General features: G+C 34.7%; 4 protein-coding genes across 5 annotated transcripts; 3 read left to right on the top strand and 1 right to left on the bottom strand.

Annotated features, from left to right (window-relative positions):
• Positions 1-189: 189 nt before the first annotated feature.
• LOC149618397 (uncharacterized) lies at positions 190-4,313 on the top strand. The gene is made up of 6 exons (XM_089854954.1): positions 190-2,535; positions 2,634-2,765; positions 3,358-3,486; positions 3,555-3,681; positions 3,744-3,848; positions 3,989-4,313. Exons 1-6 carry the CDS (start codon positions 565-567, stop codon positions 4,144-4,146), a joined length of 2,622 nt encoding a protein of 873 aa, XP_089711080.1. The 5' UTR covers positions 190-564; the 3' UTR covers positions 4,147-4,313.
• A 404-nt stretch (positions 4,314-4,717) lies between these two features.
• On the top strand, positions 4,718-13,568 carry LOC149618395 (transducin beta-like protein 3). The gene is made up of 16 exons (XM_089854943.1): positions 4,718-4,880; positions 6,947-7,094; positions 7,941-8,066; positions 8,508-8,656; positions 8,730-8,903; positions 9,585-9,963; positions 10,025-10,335; positions 10,440-10,794; positions 10,853-10,923; positions 10,985-11,141; positions 11,234-11,292; positions 11,656-11,759; positions 11,838-11,906; positions 12,378-12,536; positions 12,624-12,714; positions 13,180-13,568. Exons 1-16 carry the CDS (start codon positions 4,855-4,857, stop codon positions 13,466-13,468), a joined length of 2,667 nt encoding a protein of 888 aa, XP_089711069.1. The 5' UTR covers positions 4,718-4,854; the 3' UTR covers positions 13,469-13,568.
• Positions 4,943-6,756, top strand: LOC149618396 (histone-lysine N-methyltransferase SMYD3-like). The gene has a single exon (XM_089854968.1). It carries the CDS (start codon positions 5,148-5,150, stop codon positions 6,531-6,533), a length of 1,386 nt encoding a protein of 461 aa, XP_089711094.1. The 5' UTR covers positions 4,943-5,147; the 3' UTR covers positions 6,534-6,756.
• A 2,598-nt stretch (positions 13,569-16,166) lies between the features above and the next one.
• On the bottom strand, positions 16,167-23,811 carry LOC149618394 (mitochondrial uncoupling protein 4-like). 2 transcript variants are annotated; one of them, XM_089854989.1, is made up of 12 exons: positions 23,387-23,811; positions 23,279-23,310; positions 20,556-20,810; positions 19,979-20,089; positions 19,843-19,905; positions 19,693-19,774; positions 18,967-19,089; positions 18,632-18,744; positions 18,097-18,181; positions 17,932-18,024; positions 17,740-17,842; positions 16,168-16,866 (listed from the first exon to the last, which is right to left on the bottom strand). In XM_089854989.1, exons 3-12 carry the CDS (start codon positions 20,614-20,616, stop codon positions 16,795-16,797), a joined length of 906 nt encoding a protein of 301 aa, XP_089711115.1. In that variant the 5' UTR covers positions 20,617-20,810; positions 23,279-23,310; positions 23,387-23,811; the 3' UTR covers positions 16,168-16,794. The 2 variants fall into 2 exon arrangements, with proteins under 2 accessions (XP_089711114.1, XP_089711115.1); XM_089854988.1 differs by lacking the exons at positions 20,556-20,810; positions 23,279-23,310; positions 23,387-23,811 and having other exon boundaries at positions 16,167-16,866; positions 19,979-20,383.
• Positions 23,812-23,983: the final 172 nt, after the last annotated feature.

Here is a 23,983-nt window from a genome sequence, read left to right as displayed (position 1 = left end):
GATGGCGCAATTTTGCAAAGGAATGCAAAACATTTAAACAAAAACCCATGGAGTAAAGATAATTTTATTTAACCCTAGTTGTGTTATTCATCCATGGTGTTCCAGGTTATTGAGTATTGACAGTACCTCCAGGTTCGTCTGCACTATTTTTGGCGCGTCTTGGCAAGTTTGGCAGTCACGCTTGTGCCATGTGTTACGGTTTACGAACTTACGTTCCCAGTTTGACTCGGCCTTTTGTGCGTGTTTAATGTACTTCCTCTGAATTGTGCCGTAAACTTTGTAAAATAACTTATTTTGAATAACGGCGTTTTAGTTATTTAATCAAAGTCATTAAATAATTCAATTTTAAGTACTGTGTTGATGAAATTGCCATCGGCATCAAACCAAGGCTTAGAGTGATAACACCGTACACGTGTTTGAACTTGTAACGTCACTGTCACGAGAAGTAAACAAAGACAGTCATTGTACTTTCGAACCGACTTTTCGGTTGCCATATGAGATTTTCAATTGCATCGTACTGGTAATATAATTTAACTTATTTCAAGCAAGAAACACTCGTTCAAAATGGGAAGTGTTGAGAAAAATTTAATTGAAGTTGTTAGCGAAGTTAAAAATAATATAAGTAATGTGAAGAATTTGAATGTGGTCATCAATAATTTGGATGTTTCTGTAACTGTCAATGATTTAAACGGGGCCTTTGAGGATTTGCATGTTGAGGAAGCTATTGCAAACGACTTAGGTGTCACTGAAAATGGTTTAGAAATTGTAGACGATAATGTAGAAGATTTAGATAACGTAGACAATAATGTAGACGACGTAGAGAATGGTTTACATGATGTAGACGACGTAGAGAATGGTTTAGATGATGTAGACGACGTAGAGAATGGTTTAGATGATGTAGATGACGTAGACAATAGTTTAGATGATGTATACGACGGAGACAATGGTTTAGATGATTTAGACGACGCAGACAATGGTTTAGATGATGTAGACGACGTAGACAATGATTTAGATGACGTAGACAATGATATAGAAGATATAGACTATGTCAATGACGTAGACAATGATGTAGACGACGTAGATAATGATGTAGACCGCGTAGATAATGATGTAGACAATTACGTAGACGACGTAGATAATGATGTAGACGGCGTAGACAATGATGTAGAAGGCGTAGACAATGATGTAGACAACGTAGAAAATTATATAGACGAAGTAGACAATGATGTAGACAGTGTGAACGACGATGTAGATTATATTGACCGATATTCGGAAAGTGAGGAGGAGGATCAGATGCATTATGTCGAGAATGTTATAAATAATTTTCTGCAATTGGACAAACGCGTACCTCAAGAAACTCTAGAACTCTGTCAGATGTTCATTCAAGAACTACCGATAACATTATTCAGCCTTCAAAATTTAAAGTCCATTAACTTAAATTATAACGAACTTAAATCCCTTCCGGACATTTTCGCGTCAAAGTTACCGCACTTAACTTACTTATCATTAGACAGCAATATGTTAACGTACCTACCTGACAATTTCGGTGAACTGTCGAATTTAGAAGAATTATATTTGACCGAAAATTCCTTGAGATTTTTACCAACTTCATTCTCGAATTTGAAAAACTTAAAGATACTTAACATGGTGAACAACGAACTATCGTATCTTCCTTGTGATTTTGGGAACTTGGTTAATTTAAACGAATTAGTTCTTGATGAAAACCGGTTAAAATGTTTACCAACGTCATTCTGTGATCTTACGAAGTTAATTAAACTTGACGTGGGAAATAACTATTTAAGAGAATTGCCAGCTGAATTTGGCAATTTAAGATTACTACAGTACCTCAATCTTAAGAATAATGATCTCAAAACTTTACCCGATACCTTCAAGAATCTCTCCAACTTGATTACGTTGGATTTAACAAAAAATTCTTTGGAGTTGCTCCCGGACAATTGCTCATTTGCCCCCAAAATAACCAAAATCTACCTCGATAAAAACTGTTTAACTTATTTACCCGATTGGTTCGGTAATTTGGAAAACATCGAAGAATTATCCTTTAAAGGAAACTCGCTGCAACACGAAGCTTTACCCGAGTCATTCCCAGTTGCCGTGAAACTGAAACACTTGAACTTGAGTGGCAATTACGTCACCGTTTTACCGTCCGAATTTGGCAATTTGCAAAGTTTAACGTTCTTAGACATGGGTAGCGTTTTAGAGGAATTAGAAAGACGTCGTAATCTAGCGAATGGCAATTTTTTAAGAAGATTACCCGATAATTTCGGACACCTTATGAACTTAACGGAACTACGTTTAGATGAAAATGAAATTGAAGAATTACCCCAAAGTTTCGGAATGCTTTCGGAGCTAAAAGTTCTCGATCTCAATCATAATCATTTGGAAAAATTGCCCGATTCGTTTTGCGATTTGAAATCGCTTCAAGTGTGTATGCTCTCCATGAATTATATCTCAACATTGCCGGAAAATTTTGGGGACTTGCAGAATGTGTATGATTTGAGGCTTGATAACAACCAGGTGAATTGAAATGAATTGAATTGAATCGCGTGTGTAGTTATAATCTGTTTTAGACGCTAATAATTAATTTATGTTAAACATTGAATGGTTTTTCACAGTTGAAATATCTACCAGAGTCCATGAAACTCATGACAGGACTTAAAACCCTCGATTTGTACATGAATCAGTTAACAGAAATACCGGATTGTCTAAAATATCAGACTAATTTAAAATTTTTAGATCTCGGAGAGGTAGAAATACGTTAAATCATAAGTTTATAAGTGATATGTTCCGTTCCATAAGTATGAATGGCACTAGATATACAAGTTCGTAATGCTACTGAGAGAGACTTACAGTTCTCGAGATAACTAGTTCGAGAAGGAGAACGACGGAATTAAGCGAGTCAATTGAAGTCCTATTATACACCCGGTGCATGGTGGTTAATTAATTTTGCAGCTAGGACCAAGTTCCATCTAGGTCCTATTTAGTCTGAACTTACTAAGTTACCCAAATTTGACAGCAGCGCCCTACTCACCAGGCGTATGTCGCTTTACCCTGAATCTATAACCTCCCTACTTCAATCACTTCAAAATTACAAGCTCCAGTTTATAAGTTACCAGCCACAAACTTATCATGGAACATATCTTATGAACTTATGATCAAATTTATATTCCCGATGCGTGTACCAAGGCTTATTACGCGATTTAAACTGACAAGTATAGTTACTTTCTACTTTGAAGCAGACGAAGCTTCATTTTGAACCACGTTTGCTAGTTAAAATCGCATAATAAGCCTTGGCGCACGCATCGAGAATACTTAATTGTAAATTTATTATTTTCCCAGAATCAATTTGGAAAACCACTAAACGAAATACCAAACATCAAATTCGAACCGAAATATCGTGAGAGAAGCTTGGCTTACGGTTACGATAATTGGAGGGGACGAAAGAGAGCTGATTTGATTCATAGAGAGGTGATAGCAATTCCGAAGTTTTTACACAAAGTGTTATAATTATTTTAAGTTTATTATTTACTGAATAGTTACTGAATCAAGATAAAGATAAACTATCGGATGAACAACGAGAAAGAATAGAAATGGCGCTGAAACGAAGCGAAGCTATTTGGAAACCGCATTCCCTTGACGATGCGGACAATGAAGGGGTTAAAAGTAGGCGTATTTGTAAGAATATTTTTCATAATAGATATTTTTGATTTTGAAATTAATTTCAGCGGGAAATCTTGAAACACGGAGAGAATCGCTGGATTATTTTCAAGGAGATGAAGAAAGTTGGGAATTAAATGATGTACCGCAACCTCATAACTTTGCGGATGACGGTAAATATGTGAATTTTGGGTTTCAGGCTTAGGTGCCTTAAAATAACGATTTTCTTTCAACTTTATCATTAAATACCCCAAACATTTTAATAGTTTTATACTATTCATCAGGATTATGTTTTTTTTTTTTTAAATCGTAGATGATGATGGAACTACACCGAAGTATCAATACACCCAAATAAAATCTTACGATGAAAGAAACTACACTTTATTTCCCACAGAATTTCGCCCAGTACCAATTAAAATAAGACCACCGTTTTTCAAAGTTATTGAGGGTCAATTTGACGATGTTGAATAAACCTTAATTGTAAAATAATTTTAAGTTATATTATTATTTTTTTTTATTATTATTATTATTTAGACTATTTGCTACAAACAAATAGCAAATATTATTTAAGTCTAAGTTAAATTATACTGTGTAAAGCAACATAGATTTATATTAAATAAAGATTTATTAAAATCCCTATATAATTGAAATTTATTTATAATTAATTAATACGAAAGTATGAATTGAACGTATTTTTAAATGTTTAAATTACGGGCATTTTTTTGAAACCTCCAATGTCGTCTGCTATAATTTTGCAGTCGCAATTGACGTTTTGAAATATTAAGTCTAAGTTAAATTATACTGTGTAAAGCAACATAGATTTATTAAATAAAGATTTATTAAAAATCCCTATACAATTGAAGTTTATTTATAATTAATTAATACGAAAATATGAATTGAACGTGTTGTATTTTTTAATGTTTAAATAGACTAATAGCACTCCATGTTATTTCCCCATAGAGCTTAATACAGTCGAACGCAGAGGACTGCCATTACCCTATTACGGGCATTTTTTTGAAACCTCCAATGTCGTCTGCTATTATTTTGTAGTCGCAATTGACGTTTTGCAATCTGTAGACTGATTGTTGTCGTGCCGGTTGAGTTTCTTTTTGATTATTATTCAATTACAACGTTTAAATCTAGTTAATGTGTGTTTTAAATTGGAAATAACAACTCAAAATGCAACAGAAAACATTGAAATCGAGGTAAATGCTAACTTCGCAATGTTACTTAGAACTTTTTAAGGGAATGGGGCATGTAGGGGCATGTTTCTTAAGCCTTGGTCAACACGTGGGTCTCAAGGCTCGAGGGAGGTTTTCGTTACTTTCGTAAGGGTCGATCAGTGTTAAGCCTTGGTCAACACGTGGGTCTCAGGGCTCGAGGGAGGTTTACGTAAGGGTTCGTCAGTGTTAAGCCTTATCGCGTCGCGTTCAATTGTCTGTCTGTGTATTTCTTTTAAACTTAAAGACAAAATGGAAGGTTTCAAACGAGGCGATGTAATTTGCACTGCAAAACCTTTCGCGTATGCCTTGAGTGACTCTAAACGGAAGCTCTATTGCGATTTTTGCCTGAAAGGTACGGAGGAACCCATATTTGACAAATCAAACTTATTAGCGGAAGCTACATTTAGGCCCAAACCCAAACGTTGCTCTCAGTGTCAAATACTTTATTTTTGCAACCAAAATTGTCAAAGAAACGCGTGGGTTAGTTTTCATAAATACGAATGCGATCGTTTGAAGAAATGCGCGTTGCAAACGGCAAGTCTTTTAATTGCACGTATCTATATTAAACTGAAACTGAACGTGTCTGGCGGACGAACCGCGAGTGATTTTGTGGGTGGTTACAATCGTACTTTTAATGACTTGGAACAACATCAATATAACATTAGTAAAGACGCTGAAAGAGTTTCAATGCTTTTAGTCGCAAAATCAATGCTTAAAAACTTCTGTCCTGATATATTTGATGATAATAATGTAGAAGATGATAAACTTATCGAAGAAATTTATGGAAAATTCACGATAAATAGTTTTGAAATTGTTAATTATCAGTTTCAAAGTATCGGAGCCGGATTATATTTAGGACCTTCTTTATTAGATCATAGTTGTAACCCTGACGCTTACGTTTCATTTAACGGTACTAATTGTACTATCAGGGCCGCTAGGGACATACCACATCGTGATATAAAGAAAATCTTCATTAGTTACGTAGATGTAGCCCTTCCTAAAATAATTCGGCAAGAAAAACTACGCGAGCAATATTATTTTAATTGCAATTGCGATTATTGCGTTAATAATACGCATGAAGATAAGAAATTTGAGGTTTTAGACGAAACTAAAGCTAATTTGAACAATGTAATAAGTCGATCGCAAAATTTTATGGAAAATCATAAAATAGATAAGCAACAAACTGGCGCGAATGCGATGCGAAAGTTTTTAGAATGTAAAGAAATTCTTAAGATGCAAGACGGAGTTTTGGGAAAGTTTCATATCTATCATATGAATCTTTTAGATATTGCCTTGGGTTATTGTTTAATTCTTTCCCAATGGGACGAAGCGTTAGAAATTGGTTTAAAATTATACGATTTAAATAAATTGTATTACGGAGAGACGCATTGCGATCACGGAGATCTCTCGTTTAAAATCGCGAAGTTGTTTTTGAATAAGGGTGATTTAGATAATGGTATGTTATGGTTGGAAAGGGCTCGGAAAGTTTTTGAAACCATATTGGATGAAGATCATACTTTATTAGCGTATCTGGATCAACAGATCGAAAGAACGCAATATGAGAAACAATTTTCGAATTTGCAAATTAGTCCGGGAAAAGTTGTTGTTGCAAATAAAAGCGTGGAACAGTTTTGAGTCCTTAAGACTGTGTCCGGAGTCCCTGGACCCGCTATGCTAAGCTCTATGAGGAAGATTAGACAGTCCGTTGTCCCATGGTTCAATCAAACAGTCCCTTTTAATTTTCGTTCTAATTTTTATTAATTTGGTTTAATTTTAAGTAATTGTTTATGCAATTAATGTATGTAATCTAATTGTTGCAATCTGTTCTTGAACATTAAGTAAAATTTGTTATTACATAGTGTTGTTGTTGTAATTTTTATCGCAATCATAATGTTCTGTAACAAAGCTCTATCGATTTGTAATGTATAAATTTGACTAGAACATTATTATTTTTGCATATTTTGGTGTTTGAAAGAAAAATATACGCTGGGAAACTTTGCAGTATCTTTGGTAGAGTTTATACAGAAATTGTTCCTTCCGTTTTTCAGCTACGCGGTACAAACAAAGTACGAAGCGTTCTACACAGGTGGACATACCGAAGTTAGCCATGACGGAGAACATCTCTTTTGTATGTGTGGGAGTAAAGTTAAAATTCTCGAGGTTCAATCTGGAAAAGTTATTCACACGCTCGGAAAGGTATTATGGGTTAATTAATGTGAAGGGAAATACGCGATTGTTTTATAACAATTATTACTATTAATAAGCACAATTTAACTGCTCATTTAATTGTATTTCCCGTTTTAAATATGGTTAATTTTAATTTATCTCGGAACAATACTTAATTTACGTGAGCTTAAATTTGCGGATATATTTTACGTTCAAGTCGTGGTAATCTTTCCGTAGAATTAGAAGTATATAATACTTCTCTTCGAGAGAAGTGTACCTACCACAAAGCGCGTGGGATAATTGTAACATGATTCTTCCCAACCAACATCAGAATTAACATTTATTATAGGCAGGGTTAATTGCTAAACCGAATCATGCACGTACGCCATGTAAATAGTTAATTCCTCATCATTACTATATCTATTAGCGCTGCTTAACTATTTGCCAAGGCCCATGCATGCATGCGCTTGTGTGTTAATTAATGTTTGTCCCACGTCAATTAAGACAATCAAGGTTTGTGGGTTAATTGATTGATTGCTGCATTGGGATTTAGTAAATACCAAAAACAGTTATAGTTAATTCACCCCTAGCACTGTTAGCGATAGTTATATACCCATCTTAATTAAGTTTGATAAGCGGGATCGAGCAAATTAACAAAAAGGGTCTGTCTCCCTCGCCTGGGAAGAATCATTCATGTTACATAACTAAAGAATATTAGGAGAGGATACAGAGTGTCATATCCTTCTTCAGTATTATCCCCTTCTGCTTAAATTTAAGCGGTCATGATAACTTGTGTTAGGGGGGGGTGCATCCCTTGTGGGGGCAAGTATAGAACGTACAGAGTGTCATACTTCTTCCATTATCCCCTTCTGATAGGATGAAGACGACGAAATCACAACATTTACGGTTAGTCCTAATGGCTTAATCTTAATTACTGCCAGTAAAAATGGGCTCTTACAACAATGGGATTGGAAAAATCAAATGATTGTTCGAACGTGGAAGGTACAGATATTAAAAAAATCATACGTTGTAGAGTAGATTAGATCAGGGATAGATTTAATTTTAGAAGTAGGAATGGAGAACAGAGTAATATCTGGGCGCGCGTCAAATCCCGGACGGACCCCCTTCCACGGGACGGGGGGGGGTATGAAAGAAGAGGCGGGAGGGTCATAGCGACAGAGGTAAGAAGGAATTACGTCATTATTTTTCGCCGTCCCCGTCAGCAACGTCATCAAAACGTAGTTTAAGTGAGCAGCCAATAAGATAATTTAAACTTTTCGTTACATTACGTGTTGGAGGGAGGGGCTTTATACTATACTGGGTGGTCTATGAGTCGGAATAACTGAAGTAAATACTAACCGTTCTCCATTCCTACTTCTAAAATTAGATCTATCCCTGATTATTTGAAGCAGTTAGCGTGACGTTAAATTTTAAAACTTTCAGAGCTTACACTCTGGCCCTGTTAAAGTTATGACAATAAGTCCCACGTCGACGGTTTTAGCTACGGGTGGTAGCGATTCCACCGTTAAAATTTGGGACATTGTCAAACAGTATTGTACGCATAATCTTAAAGGGGCTTCAGGCGTTTTCAGGTCTGCATTACGAACGTGAATTAAGATTAAGATTATTAATAATAATATTGAAATTAAATGCAATGCAATACAGCGTTTTGAAATTTTACCCTGACACTGATAAAAATTTGCTTTACGGAGCTGCGGATGATTGTACGATAAGGGTCTGGGATTTAAACAAATCTAGCAAACATATTGGAGAATTTAATGGACATTTTAGTCTCGTAACTGATTTGGCGTTTAGCGTTGATGGGAATAAACTAATAAGGTCCGTTTTGAATTTTTGAAGGAAAGGGTTAGGTAGCATAACTGATTATACCTTAATTAAAAGAACGGAATGGCTGCTTTTTCTAAATATAAAACGGAATTAAATATTAAAAATAAAATAAATAAATGAGCTCTTATTACAATATGATAATTAGTACATTTAATTAGTCGGATTAAAAATAATCAAGGACTACTGCCTCGCCATCCGCCATTGGTTTAGTGCAGGCGTCTGCTAAACCGAACCTCTTACCCATACGGGATTGGTTAAATTTTCAGAGGCTGAGAGAGAACAAGGTATGGTAGGGCATAGCCCACTCGATCACGCGCGTAAGAGGTTCAATTTAGCAGACGTCACTAAACCCAGAATCTCTTACTTACCCCTACGTTATTGGTTAAATTCTCACATGCTGAGAGATATTAGGTAAGGTGGGTTCTGGGTAGCAGACGCCTGCACTAAACCAATGGCGTAGTCCTTGATTATTTTTAATTCTAATTAAATGTACTAATTATCATATTGTAATAAGAAATCATTTATTTCAATTTTAATATTTAATTTCTTTTTTATTTAGAAAAAGCAGCCGTTCTTTTAAATTAAGTTATAATCAGTTATGTTACCTGAACTTTACCTTTAAATTTTTCTACGCGAAAATCTGTATTTACGTAATTAAGAAATTTTTTCCAGTTCTGGTCGAGATAAAGTCGTTCTAACTTGGAACTTAGACGATTACCAAGTTAAAAGTACAATTCCCGCTTTTGAAGGAATTGAAAGCGTTATTGTGGTACCAGACAATATAACTTTTAAAGTGTTCGAAAATAAACCCAATCACGAGTATATTATTACCGCCGGAACTAAAGGGGTCCTTAAAATTTGGGATTTACAAACTTCAAGTCCCGTTTACACCCAAACTAATTCGCTAGTTGCGCAAACTGAAGATGATAAGACGGAATTCCCCAGAATGAAATCCGCAACGTATAATTCGAATTTAAACGCAATTTGCGTTGTAACTCACGAACACAATATACTGTTTTATACATTGGAAGATTTTACATTGAAAAAACAAGTACGATCCCTTTGATTTGGTACACCGTACATGTAACCATTTAATTAATATTTAACTATAGTTTGTTGGGTATAATGACGAAGTTCTCGACGTATGCTTTTTGGGCGAAAATGACACGCATATTGCCGTAACCACAAATAGTCCCATGGTAAAAATATTCGAGTTGGCGACATTTAGTTGTCAAGTTGTTGACGGACACACGGATTTAGTTTTGACCGTACGGTCATTCCCGAACGAAAAATATCGTTTCGTAACCGGGGCCAAAGATAATACTTTAAGATTATGGGAAATGGGTGCCGAAACCCGGGAAGTTTCGTGCCTTTTTGTAGGATCGGGGCATACGTTAGCCGTTAATGCAGTGGCGTGTAGCAGGTAATTACGTCATTAAATATGGCATTATATATAAAAAGCAGCCGTTCTTTTAAATTAAGGTATAATGTTATGTTACTTAAACCGTTTCCTTTAAACATTTACAGCGAGTTTTTGGTAAGTGGTAGTCAAGACACTACAATTAAAGTTTGGGATGTCCCGAAACGTCAATACTTGGTTGTCGCCACGCCTTCGTTAAATTCGCGATGCACGGAAAAGGCTCATGATAAAGATATCAATTCCGTTGCAATTTCACCAAATGACAAGTTAATCGCAACCGCGTCTCACGATAAAACTGCCAAAATTTGGAAGTCCGATAACTTAGAACTTTGCGGTACCTTAAGGGGTCATAGAAAGGGAATATGGTGTGTTAGATTTTCACCAATTGACCAGATTGTAGCGACCTCATCTGCAGATGGTACCATGAAGATATGGTCACTTACAACCTTTGTCTGCTTGAAGGTAAATTTTTGCCGTTAACGATAACTGTAGAAACCTCTAATTTTTCATCATATTTTAGACTTTTGAAGGGCATGATAGTTCTGTGCTTAATGTCGGGTTTTTGTCAAGAGGAATGCAGTTAATTACAACGTAATTAAGTTAAATTAAATCTAATTATCATTAATTATTAATATAAGTAATTTATTAAAAGGGCTTCCGATGGGAATATGAAATTATGGACAATTAAATCTAATGAATGTATTAAAACTAATGAAGCCCATCAGGATAAAACATGGGCCTTAGCTGTGTCCGATAATGAACAGTTTTTGGTAACTGGTGGGGCCGATTCAGCCATTATCCTTTGGAAGGTGAATTAAATACTTAATTTGCGCGTTAATCAACCTATTTAATTAAATACTTTAATTTGCGCGTTAATTAACTTTAATTAAAAAAATTATAGGATGTCACTGAAGAGGAAAAAGCGGAAGTTCAGGATAAAGAGGACGCCCAAATATTACAGTAATTAAATTAAATTAATTATGACTATTATTTAATTAAATTGTGTGTGTTTGTGCATGGTTTCATATAACGTGATAAGTTTAGCCTAGAACATAAAAGGGAGTGGGAAAAGTGGTGAAAATCTCCCCTACTAAGCGTCAGACCCTCACTTAGCCAATCAGGAGCCTTCCCCCACTAGCCTCTCACTCTGCGAAGTTTGCCGCCATTTTGGTGGTAAGGGGAGGAGCCATTTTAAGCCACACCTCTCTATTAAAAACCATAAAATCCATTCTAAATTAAATCTGAATTAAATATCCGTTTTTGGTGCTTGACTCCCTGATTAAATTTAAATATAAATAATTATATTTAATTACATTTAAATAGGGAACAAAAACTATCAAATTATATTCAACAAAAGAAATGGTTTAAAGCCTTGAAAGTTGCCATACTTTTAAACCAACCCTTCCGGGCTCTTAACATAATTAAAGGTTGGTTAATCTTTAATTAAATTTAACTAAAATTAGTAAGCAGTTAAGTAATTAAATAAGAATTTAAATTATGTTAAGAAATATTGACGCAACCTGAAAAGGATTGCTTACAAGAAACGATACAAAAAATGCGAGAAGATCAAATTCGTAAGATATTAATTGTTTATAGCATAAGTTTATAAGTGATATGTTCCGTTCCATAAGTTTGTTAATCTCTGGTAACTTAGAAAGTGGAGCTTGTAATTTTGAAGTGATTGAAGTAGGGAGGTCATAGATTCAGGGTAAAGCGAGCGACATACGCCTGGTGAGTGGGGCGCTGCTGTCAAATTTGGGTAATTCAGTAAGTTCAGACTAAATAGGACCTAGATGGAATGGAACTTGGTTCTAGCTGCAAAATTAATTAACCACCAGCACCGAGTGTAGTTAGGACTTCAATTGACTCGCTTAATTCCGTCGTTCTCCTTCTCGAACTAGTTATCTCGAGCACTGTAAGTCCATCTCTCAGTAGCATTACGAACTTGTATTGGTAGTACCATTCGTACTTATGGAACGGAACATATCACTTATTAACTTATGACGTAAGGTAACACGTAGAATAATTTTTTGTCGCTCGTATAGTTTCGCTATTGAAGTTTGCCTCGAGTTGGAATACTAATAGCAAACATTGCAGCGCCGCTCAAGCTGTTATTAAAGCGGTTTTGAAATTGTATACGCCTGAACAATTGCTGAAATTTTCCGACATTAGAGAGCATATTGAAGGATTATTGCCTTATACCGGTAATTGTGATCGGAATTATGCAATGCATACTTTTTTAAAGCTGTTAATTAACTTTCATGGGTTATGTATTCAATTTATGTTTGCAGAAAGACATTTTCAAAGACTAAATCGTTTGCAACAACAAGCCACGTTTGTTGATTATTTGTGGCAAAATATGAATGTTGCCGGACGAGAAATGTAAGATGACTATATTTTCCTATAAAAACACATATTTTACTATAAAACGCATATTTTCCTATATAAACACATATTTTCCTATATAAACACATAATTTCCTATAAAAAAACACATTTTCCCATATAAACACATTTTCTCCTATAATATAAACATAATTTCACCTATATTTTCCTATAAAAACACGTTTTCTCCTATATTTTCCCATAAAAACACATTTTCTCCTATAAAATCCTATAAAAACACTCATTTTCTCCTATAAAATCCTATAAAAACACGTATTTTCTCCTATAAAATCCTATAAAAACACGTATTTTCTCCTATAAAATCCTATAAAAACACATGTTTTTTCTCCTATAAAACCCTATAAAAACACATGTTTTTTCTCCTATAAAATCATATAATTCCGGGAGAGAAAAAATTCCTATATTTTTCCTATAAGAAATTTGAAAAAGTTTCTTTGAACAGTTCAGAGTTCAAAGTTCCTTCAATTCCAACTTACAAGAAGAAATCCATTGGATTTTTTGAGGATAAAATGAAAGATAGGAATGTAGCTAAAGAATTGGAAACATCTAGCGAAATAGATCTAACTGAAACCGAAACTGAAAGTGAAATTACAATAACTGAAACTGAAGAATCTTGCAGTGAATTGGAAAACTTAAACTTAGGAAAACAAAAAAGTAGTCCAAGTAAGAGTAAGAGTAAAAGAAACCGAAATAGGAAGCAGTCAAGGCCGCGGGAAGTCTTGGTAGCCTAATTACACGACAAGCACTTCCTTTTTGATTTTTATCAACAACATTCATGTGACTTTGAGTTGTTTTCGTGGTCTTTGTAAAATAAATGAAGATACAATTCAATCAGGAAGAATGAATGCCTTTTAAGATGTACTAGACTGGTATGTTCAATTAATGTTAATATTACCTTTTAAACATTAAACTTTCAGCATTTAACTTGTAATTAAGTTTAATCGCGTCATCTGACAGATCTATTTCCCTAGGCTTAAACATTATTCTTGCATTTAAATTATTATTATTTTGAGTCTCTAACCTACTTATTTCCACTCCTGACTCAATCATCCTTGGTTATAAACATGAGGGCGGGGTTAAATGCGCGCCTGTTTCGCTAATTCCCTTAAACATTATTCTTGCATTCAAATTAATATAATTATGAATCCCTAACCTACTTATTCCCACTCCAGCCTCAATCATCCTTGGTTATAAACATGAGGGCGGGGTTAAATGCGCGCCTGTTTTGCTAATTCCCTTAAACATTTTTCTTGCATTTAAATTATTATTATTATTATGAGTCCGTAACCTATTTATTTCCACTCCTGCCTCAATCATCCTTGGTTATATACAAAAGCGTGGCTAAATTCGCGCCATTTTTGCTAATTCCCTAGTTGCACATTATTCTTGCATTTAAATTATTATTATTATTATTATTATTATGAGTCCGTAACCTACTTATTTCCACTCCTGCCTCAATCATCCTTGGTTATATACAAAAGCGCGGCAAAATTCGCGCCATTTTTGCTAATTCCCTAGTTGCACATTATTCTTGCATTTAAATTATTGCGTATTATTATGAATCCCTACTTATTTCCACTCCTGCCTCAATCATCCTTGGTTATTAACATAAGCGCGGGGCTAAATGCGCGCCTGTTTTGCTAATTCCCTTCCACATTATTCTTGCATTTAAATTATTATTATTATTATTATGAATCCCTAACCTACTTATTTCCACTCCTGCCTCAATCATCCTTGGTTATAAACATAAGCGCGGGGTTAAATGCGCGCCTGTTTTGATTTAAACGCTAAATAAATATTAAATTCATTCACTTACCATATTGCGCCCAAATCAGAGATCAGACTACTGTCCGGCAAGCCCTAATTGCCACTCCATACGTAATCATTCTTAATTTAAATTTCCGCACGTAATATACTGGATGGATGATCCAAAAAAATATATATTGGTAGGTTCGACCAATGTACAAAGAATCGAAAAATTCGATCTAGGCCTATGATATTTTGACAAAGTCTGTTTTCGGTTACTAGCCAGTTAAAACCAGTCTGGGAAATAGCAGTACACTTCCACTGGTCCAAAACCAGTTTATTAATTGCTTGGACTAGTTTTTTAATTAAAAAGTGGGGGTTACTGGTCCTCGGATCAGTATATTAATTGCAAATCTATAGGAGAACAAAGGTTGGGACCACTCCGGAGACCAGTTTATTATTTAGGACACTAGGGGGGTCACTGGTCCCAAGGACTAGTTTAAAAAATATCCTTATTTCCCAGACTGGTTAAAACCAGCCCAGTTAGGGTAGGGGGAGGGGACTTTTCTAAAGTAAATTCCAAAATGCATTGTGTTTAAAAGTATTTTTATGGGGGCCAAACTTGGAGAAAAGAGACGTGTGAAATGGGGTTGAAATGTAGGCATACCAAACCCTCTCTACCCCTATATATAGAGAGATTTCCCAAGTCTTATGGCTGTTCCGGAAGCCATATTGGTTGGGAGGGTGGTCTCAGCTTCAATCCCACTCTAAACCCACCATGCAATATGGCAGCGTAAATTATGTCACGAGTCTCAACTCCTCTTCCAATTGAAAGCTCTCTATTCCTAAGGACTAGCTTCCATTTTTAAATGGCGCTATGGGCAGCACTTAACAATCTCCCACTTAAGGGTAGGGGCGTACAGGAGGTATTCTTTGACGCTTTGATCGCCACACACGGCCCCTTAACATGTTTCAACTCCATTTCACTTCTCTCCTTTAAGATTTAGGGGAGCGGTCTCTTGGGACAAAGAGAGTTTAAGCATCCCCTATACGCGTACGTGTAGCCACCTTTGACAATGCATTGGTCTAATGCACTGTGGAAGGTAGCTACACGTACGCGTTTAGGGGATGCTTAAACTCTCTATTATTCTAAAGAAACTGTCCATAAAATTTATAACCCTAAATCAGTGTTACCCCTCCTGTTGAACTTGAAATACATTGTACAGTATTTCCAAGAATTTTGGCCAGGGCAAATTTCCAAGAAGGATGAGTCACGTGACTCTTTTAATGAGTGGGAAAACCAAAAGATAAGCCACTGATTGACAACGGTGTCCCTCTCTTTCTTTCAAAATTGAAAATAGCTTTAAATTCCTAACCTAAGAGACGAATTTTACCCAGGTGCGGTGCGGTGCAACCAAGAAGCGATATCTATTTTACTAGGGAGAAGGTATAAGATGCCTCCTAAGTATTCGCGCGAGCCATAGTCCCAGCCAGTCCCCCTTTCAAAATACAAGGGGGGGATGTTAAAAGGAGGCCCCGGGCTATTTCGCCAGCTCTCCTCAGTCGGAGGAAAATACAAGTAATTTTTTACCTCATTCGCGTCGCGCTGACGTGCACTAGTTTTCAAGAACCAATGAGATGCTGCAGCTGGTTGTAATTTAGAGGCGGAGGCGGGGATTAACAGTCCGGACAGGCTACGTCTACGTTTGGACTGGAGATAAAGAGCTAGATTATAAAATGTGGAGGCGAATTTATACCTTCTCCCTAATAAACTATAATTATCACTTCTTGGTAAAACATAAGTACATGACGATAAGTAATTAACGCGTTGCGTTTCTCATATAAAAATTAATTGAGACTTAATTTTTTGAAACAAATAATTTAATATTTCTATTAATTCATTCAACTTCTATATAGAGTTAAAATAGTCTACATATTCACCTATGGAACAAATACATTATTATTTTGGCTATCACCCATTATTTTGTGAATTGATTTGATTTGATTTGGTTTGGTTTAATTATTTAATACTATTATCTAATTACTAAAAAGTTAAAATTAATATTAATATATTTATATATAAACTAACAAATCTCTGGTTTTGAGTGTATATTCTATTCTATTCTATACATTGGTTAAATTGGTATTTTGTTTGTTTACGATTCGTTTTATACATTTGTATACAAATGCATCAAAAATAGGGTTTTATTTATTTATTATTCTTTATATATGTTTTATGATTTTTTGTGTTTCCTGGAAACTACTGTGGTGTTTGTTTGTGCTTTGGTTTTATTTGACAATTATTTCTTCTTTAAAACGATGCTACGCCCGAAACTTTACGTAGTTGTTCGTATGATATCCAAAATGTAAGTGACCATGGTGCCTATGGTATTATAAATGAAATATGGACGGGTTATTGTAGTTAATATGGGTTTTATGGCCGTCCGCGTTAGAGTGTATTTTGTATTGAAAGATTTAGCGATTTTGAGAATTTTTCGCGATTTTATTGGATATTTTGAGAATTTTTCTCGATTTTCTAGGATATTTTGAGAATGTTTGCGATTTTATCGGATATTTTGAGAATGTTTGCGATTTTATCGGATATTTTGAGAATTTTTCGCGATTTTATCGGATATTTTGAGAATTTTTCTCGATTTTATCGGATATTTTGAGAATTTTTCGCGATGTTATCGGATATTTTGAGAATTTTTCGCGATGTTATCGGATATTTTGAGAATTTTTCGCGATGTTATCGGATATTTTGAGAATTTTTCGCGATGTTATCGGATATTTTGAGAATGTTTCGCGATGTTATCGGATATTTTGAGAATTTTTCGTGATGTTATCGGATATTTTGAGAATTTTTCGCGATGTTATCGGATTTTTTGAGAATATTTCGCTATGTTGTCGGATATTTTGAAAATATTTTGCGATGTTACCAGATATTTTGAGAATGTTTCGCGATTTTGTCGAATATTTCGCTACCTTTTCGCGATGTTATCGGATATTTTGAGAATGTTTCGCGTTGATATCGGATATTTTGAGAATGTTTCGCGTTGATATCGGATATTTCGAGAATGTTTCGCGTTGATATCAGATATTTCGGTACCTTTCGTGATTTTGTCGAATATTTGAATAGCTTTTCGTGACTTAATCGGATTTTTCGCGCAAACCTTATAATGACACTCATTTTTAAAATGAAATAATTTGTGTCCGACTTCGCGTTGTGACTTGTGAATTAGCAAAGATATCTTACCATTCGCGTCCAACAGGGTATGAACCCTTTATAAATAGCCATGAAACCTTCCTCGCGTATCGTTTTCATCAAACAATCGACTGAATTCTTGTAAAGCAAACCCCTATTTGTGTAAAAGACAAAAAAAATCCTCATCACTCATAGTTTAATTAATCCCATCCACACATTTCATAAGTATAGTATACTTCTTACTGTCCTTTGCTGTCTGTGGGTTGATTCATAACCCGCGTCTTAACCGTATCAGCTGGAGTACCTAAAACAGCGGCAACTAACCCTGAGCAACCACTAAAAACACGCAAATAATTAGCTTAATTAATTAAAAGTTCATATGGCAAAAACAATTAAATATTAATGTACCTTGATAAAATATGAGTAATGTAATCATCTTTTAATGATGTATGATTTAGAAAAATGTGCTTGCTTGTATCATACGTTGTGAGATCTACGTAATAGAAAAACCCCAAACTATATTTAATAGCTCTAAATAAACCTCCGTAACAACCCCTTTACAAAAGAGCCCAAGAAGTGATATCTAGTTTATTAGGGAGAAGGTTTAAGATGCCTAAATATTCGCGCGCCATAGTCCTGCAGTCCCCCTTTCAAAATACAAGGGGGGACGTAAAAGGAGGCCCCGGGCTATTTCGCGGCCTCTCCTCAGTCGGAATAAAATACAAGTAATTTTCGTACTCATTCGCGTCGCGCTGACGTGCACGAGTTTTCAAGAACCAATGAGATGCTAGCTGGCTGGTTGTAATTTAGAGGCGGGGATTAACTCCGGACAGGCTACGTCTACGTTTGGACTGGAGATAAAGCTAGATTATAAATGTGGGGCGAATTTATACCTTCTCCCTAATAAACTATAGATATCACTTCTTGAAGAGCCAGCCCATACCTCCCAAATTAACCAAGGCGCCTCTCTGGACATTGGGTGCCCATCCTTTCCATAGACCCTTGATACCCCCTTCCGCTAATATCTTAGTAAGGGCGTGCCACGTGTTGTGAACTCTGTTTTAAACAAAATATAAGAGATAGTTGTGGAATAACAAAGTTACAAATAATTTCCGGGGTTTTCAAGGCATGACGCAACGCTTGTATGGCGTGAATGTATATTGAAATTTAAACAATTTTATCTCGTGTTATAAGTAAGTAAGCCCTGAAGGTTTCTGCTACATTAATTTTAAGATAACGTTGTTATCATTAGATTATAAATAAAATTATATTAACGACCTTGGTGGCAATCCTTCCAATTTCCTTCGTCCCTCCATTTGAATTTGAACTTTGACTATATCCAATGGATTTGCCATTAATTGACCGATACTACCAGCTGTTACGCCACTTAATACAGATTTCCTGAAATAGTTTTAATAATAATAGCTGTTAGTTAAATCAGAGGGGGATAATACTGAAGAAGGATATGACACTTTGTACGTTCTTAATATTCTTTAGTTATGTAACATGAATGATTCTTCCCGGGATCATGGCACCATTTTTATTAATTTGCTCGATCCCGCTCATCAAACTTAATTTAGATGGGTATATTTTAACTATCGCTCACAGTGCTAGGGTGAACTAACTATAACTGTTTGTTATTTACTAAATCGCAATGCAGCAATCAATCAATTAGCCAACAAACCTTGATTGATTGTCTTAATTGACGTGGGACAAAAATTAATTAACACAAAAGCGCATGCATGCATTGTGCCTTGGCAAATAGTTAAGCAGCGCCGCTAAGAGATATAGTAATGATGAGGAATTAACTATTTACATGGCGTATGTGCATGAGTCGGTTTAGCAATTAACCTTGCCAATAATAAATGTTAATTTAATTCTGATGTTGGTTGGTATTGAAGAATCATGTTACAATTACGGTACCCGCTTTGTGGAGGTGGTACACTTCTCTCGAAGAGAAGTATTATATACTTCTACTGTTATAGTTAAGTTAAAATTAAATACCATAAAGTTAAGCTTCCATCGGGATTTTTTTCAAGATATTCTCTGATATATTCGTAAGTTGTCATTCGAACACCGCTATAAACTATAAAGAAGCATACATTAATTAGACCTTGTTCGTTAATTGATGACGCATTTACAAAGATATCTTACTAAAATGCCTATAAAGTGCTGGTGGTACGCCATGCCATAGTCGGAAAAAACCTTCTTCTTTGACTATACAAAATAGTTAATTTATTCGTAAGCTAACGTAGCAAGGCAATCATATGATCACATGACGTCATTATACCTATTCCAACAGCCGTCCTGAACATACCGCGATACTTCGTTTTGTGATTTAAATCACCTTTTTGGCCCTGAATTTGTAACCTTGTTTTCACCATGTCTAAAGGATACGTTGCTAATGACATAATATTAAAAGTATTGTCATTGTAACGTCCGTTAAAGTTTTGATTATAACAGCATAAGTTTATAAGTGATATGTTCCGTTCCATAAGTATGAATGGCACTACCTATACAAGTTCGTAATGCTACTGAGAGACTTACAGTTCTCGAGATAACTAGTTCGAGAAGGAGAACGACGGAATTAAGCGAGTCAATTGAAGTCCTAACTACACTCGGTGGTGGTGGTTAATTAATTTTGCAGCTAGGACCAAGTTCCATCTAGGTCCTATTTAGTCTGAACTTACTAAGTTACCCAAATTTGACAGCAGCGCCCCCCACTCACCAGGCGTATGCCGCTTTACCCTGAATCTATGACCTACCTACTTCAATCACTTCAAAATTACAAGCTCCAGTTTCTAAGTTACCAGTACTAACAAACTTATGGAACGGAACTTATCTTATGAACTTATGTTAGGACTTACTTATTTCAGCTACACACGCCGCTAATGATGAAATTGTATATTTGACAGCGAAGTTTTCCATTTTTACTAATTTTATTTAAACTATTCTTATAAACTATAATAATTTATCTAAATTTGTACTTTATCGGGGAAAGGAAGAACTAATCTCTATATAAAAACTAAATTAATTAATTAAAGAATTATTTTTTGATCCTAATTAAAAATTTATGGTTAACTATACATATTATTGGAGTGAGCGTAGTTTTGAAGATGAACCTGAAAAAGTTAAAAATTAAAAATAAACTTCATCAGTACGCTTTTGAAGGGGATCATGATCATGTTGTTCTAGGCCTATGATCACACGTATTTTGAACAAAATTTAAAGTTTAAAAATTCAGGAATATATTAAAAATTTAATTTTAGTATTTTTAATATCTGGCCCTTCAGGTGCGACGATCACACACGCATTTTCAATAAAATTTAAAGTTTAAAAATTCAGGAAAATATTAAAAATGACATTTTAGTATTTTTAATATCTGACCCTTCAGGTGCAAGGATAACACACGCATTTTCCAAAAAAATTAAGTTTCAAAATTCAGGAATATATTAAAAATTTAATTTTAGTATTTTTAATATCTGTCCCTTCAGGTGCGACGATAACACACGCATTTTCAATAAAATTTAAAGTTTAAAAATTCAGGAAAATATTGAAATTAATATTTTAGTATTTTTAATATCTGTCCCTTCAGGTGCGACGATCTCTCACGCATTTTCAATAAAATTTAAAGTTTAAAAATTCAGGAAAATATTGAAAGTTAAATTTTAGTATTTTTTATATCTGGCCCTTCAAGTGCTTATATTAAAAGTATTTTTTAATATCATTTTAATATCTGACCCTTCAGGTGCGGATATTAAAAGTACGTTTTCCTATATTATTTTAATATCTGACCCTTCAGGTGCGGATATTAAAAGTACGTTTTCCTATATTATTTTAATATCTGACCCTTCAGGTGCGGATATTAAAAGTACGTTTTCCTAAATTATTTTAATATCTGCCCCTTCAGGGTGCTTATATAAAAAGTATTTTTTTAATATCTGCCCCTTCAGGTGCTTATATTAAAAGTATTTTTTTAATATCTGCTCCTTCAGGTGCAATAATAATTTACGTGGTTAGACCAGTGTTTTAGAGCACCATTCAACTACACAACCGCAATACAAGAGAAAACTGTTCAAATTTTAAAAAGTTTTCTACTAGGCCTAGCAAGCTCACTGCAAAAGTAAACCTGTATATCATCACAATTACATGAACAAAAAAAATCATCCCACACACGGCAATTTATAATAACAACGATAAAAAGAAAAGCAAATTGCTGATATCACACATCTACTGTATATAAACATACATGTAATGGAAAAAAAATGTTTTATTCAGACATTAAACAGGGTACAACAACTATTTATGTTACCATCGACGTTACAAAGGTCGGAGGAGTGTTTTTTGAGGTATGAGGTAGTAGTATTCATAGCATAACGGGAAAATATTGCGAATATATTGATTAATAGCTATTAATAATTTATATCCATATAAATAGCTTTATTAATATAGACATATAGCCTATACATGTCTCGAATCGAACGTTCAATATGTATCCTTTTGTTTGGGCAGTAAATTAAACGTTGAATCCTGATAGACAACTTCACACTCAAAATTCAAACTGTTAGACGAATTTTGATTGGTTAGTGTTGAAAAACTCCACCCCTTTTTGTAAACGGACTTTAGATTAGACGGTTTAATTGACCCCTTGTGGTCAAAGTTTGAGCAATATCACACACAAAACCCATATACTTTGAGGATAAATTTTGAATGGTCACTGGCGACAAACTCCTCCCCTTTTTCCCGATTCATATTTTAAAAGGGGGGGGGGCTAAATTAGACAGTGGACCCCTGACGGACGGTGAAAGTTTAAATAACGTCACACTCAAAACAAATATTAGGGTATGAATTTTATTTGGTCAGTGATGATAATTAAACTCCTCAGGCAATCTCTTTAAAAATTCTTAATTAAATGGACAATGGATTAGACGGAAGACCACTAGCAGACGAAGTTGGATGTAACTAGAGGACATATGTGAAAATCAACAGAATAAGCGCCACCTATGGGTCCAATTTGGTACTATAGACGCGAAAACAATTTTTGGTGTTCATACGTACACTCACTAAAATCTCTCGTTAAAATTGGATTTAATTTTGATTTCCAAAATTGAAATTAATCTGCGGCGGAACGTATTTTAATAACTCGAGCCAGATTAACCTAATTAATAATTAATTAAATTTGAAATTTAATCTTACGTTTTATTTTTATAATATATTTATTTTAATTTTTCTTGGGGCTACAGTACAGGTTATCACTCAGAAAAAAACCAACGTTCAAAAGCATACAGACGTTATATGCAACTATTAAGTAATCCTTAAATCAGTGCCAAGTTTTTTTTACTAATGATACTAAGCTGGTATAAATAACCTTTAAAGAACGCTGTTACGAGTTTTTTTTTTAAAAAAGTTCAATATCGTATGGGATATAGGTCAAAGTAATCCCGATATTACTAGATTAAAATATTACTTTATTTATTTAAATTAAAAGCAAAATTAATTTTAACATTATGTTGAACACGCATGCACATGCTTAAATCAACCAAATATTTATTTTTAAGTTTAATAATTAAATAAATAGTTTAATAATTACCTCGATATATAAGGTCATCATATTATGGCAGACTATAAATATAATTTGTTTATTAGTAAACATAAATAGTCCCAAAATAATCAATAAAGTAGGACCAAAATTTATTACATTTCGTTAGCTGGTCTTTCGTCCCGTCTTATCTCGTCTCTCTTGAGACATTTGCCAATTGCACACCATGGTCTGTCTTTCTTGTTACGTCATTGATACATGTGTTTCCGACTTCCGCCGGAACTGATCCCAAAATTTGTGTATCCATCCCCTGAATTTCTCTTTCATTTTAGCGAAAAATTCACGAATTGTATAAATTTTACGTCCCTAAATTATTAGGATTTACAGAAAAACGCTTTTTCTTTCGAATTAATGATATATTCGTTCGCGACAATCGATATTTATTCTATAAATAATCGATTAATTATCGAACTATTTTTCCCATCGTCATCCCTATGAGCCATCGTACCGATAAGGCGTATGAATATACTGACGTCACTAGAAACCAGTCCGGTACAAGGTTCTTTTACACAGATTAGGACTAAAGCGAAGTCGATATCTTTACTGTTCACGAAAACTTAACGGCCAAAAACGTTTACAGAATAGGGTCCCTGAGTTGACTAGCCACATCTAGCGGTATTCATGCACAAACTTGAGTAGATTAGCGGTATCCAATCACAAACTTGAGCGGACTAACCACATCTAGCGGTATCCATG

This window comes from Phalangium opilio, unplaced genomic scaffold (genome assembly GCF_054372755.1).
Source record: "Phalangium opilio isolate 3A_F unplaced genomic scaffold, DU_Popi_V2 ptg000209l_1, whole genome shotgun sequence".
In the NCBI taxonomy this organism is placed as follows: Eukaryota; Metazoa; Arthropoda; class Arachnida; order Opiliones; family Phalangiidae; genus Phalangium; species Phalangium opilio.
Note: the sequence above shows the minus strand (reverse complement) of the source record. Positions and strands in the feature narration are given on the sequence as shown.

Coding starts and splice junctions, on each gene's coding strand:
- LOC149618397 (XM_089854954.1), top strand. CDS start 565: ATGGGAAGTGTTGAGAAAAATTTAATTGAAGTTGTTAGCGAAGTTAAA. Junction 2,536..2,633: donor TGAGGCTTGATAACAACCAG/GTGAATTGAAAT, acceptor GGTTTTTCACAG/TTGAAATATCTACCAGAGTC. Junction 3,487..3,554: donor CTGATTTGATTCATAGAGAG/GTGATAGCAATT, acceptor TTTACTGAATAG/TTACTGAATCAAGATAAAGA.
- LOC149618395 (XM_089854943.1), top strand. CDS start 4,855: ATGCAACAGAAAACATTGAAATCGAG. Junction 10,795..10,852: donor CAACCTTTGTCTGCTTGAAG/GTAAATTTTTGC, acceptor ATCATATTTTAG/ACTTTTGAAGGGCATGATAG. Junction 12,537..12,623: donor AGGATTATTGCCTTATACCG/GTAATTGTGATC, acceptor TTATGTTTGCAG/AAAGACATTTTCAAAGACTA.
- LOC149618396 (XM_089854968.1), top strand. CDS start 5,148: ATGGAAGGTTTCAAACGAGGCGATGTAATTTGCACTGCAAAACCTTTC.
- LOC149618394 (XM_089854988.1), bottom strand. CDS start 20,183: ATGGAACGGAACATATCACTTATAAACTTATGCTGTTATAATCAAAAC. Junction 19,090..19,692: donor GATGGAAGCTTAACTTTATG/GTATTTAATTTT, acceptor AAACTATTTCAG/GAAATCTGTATTAAGTGGCG. Junction 18,745..18,966: donor TTGGAAGGATTGCCACCAAG/GTCGTTAATATA, acceptor TGTTTAAAACAG/AGTTCACAACACGTGGCACG.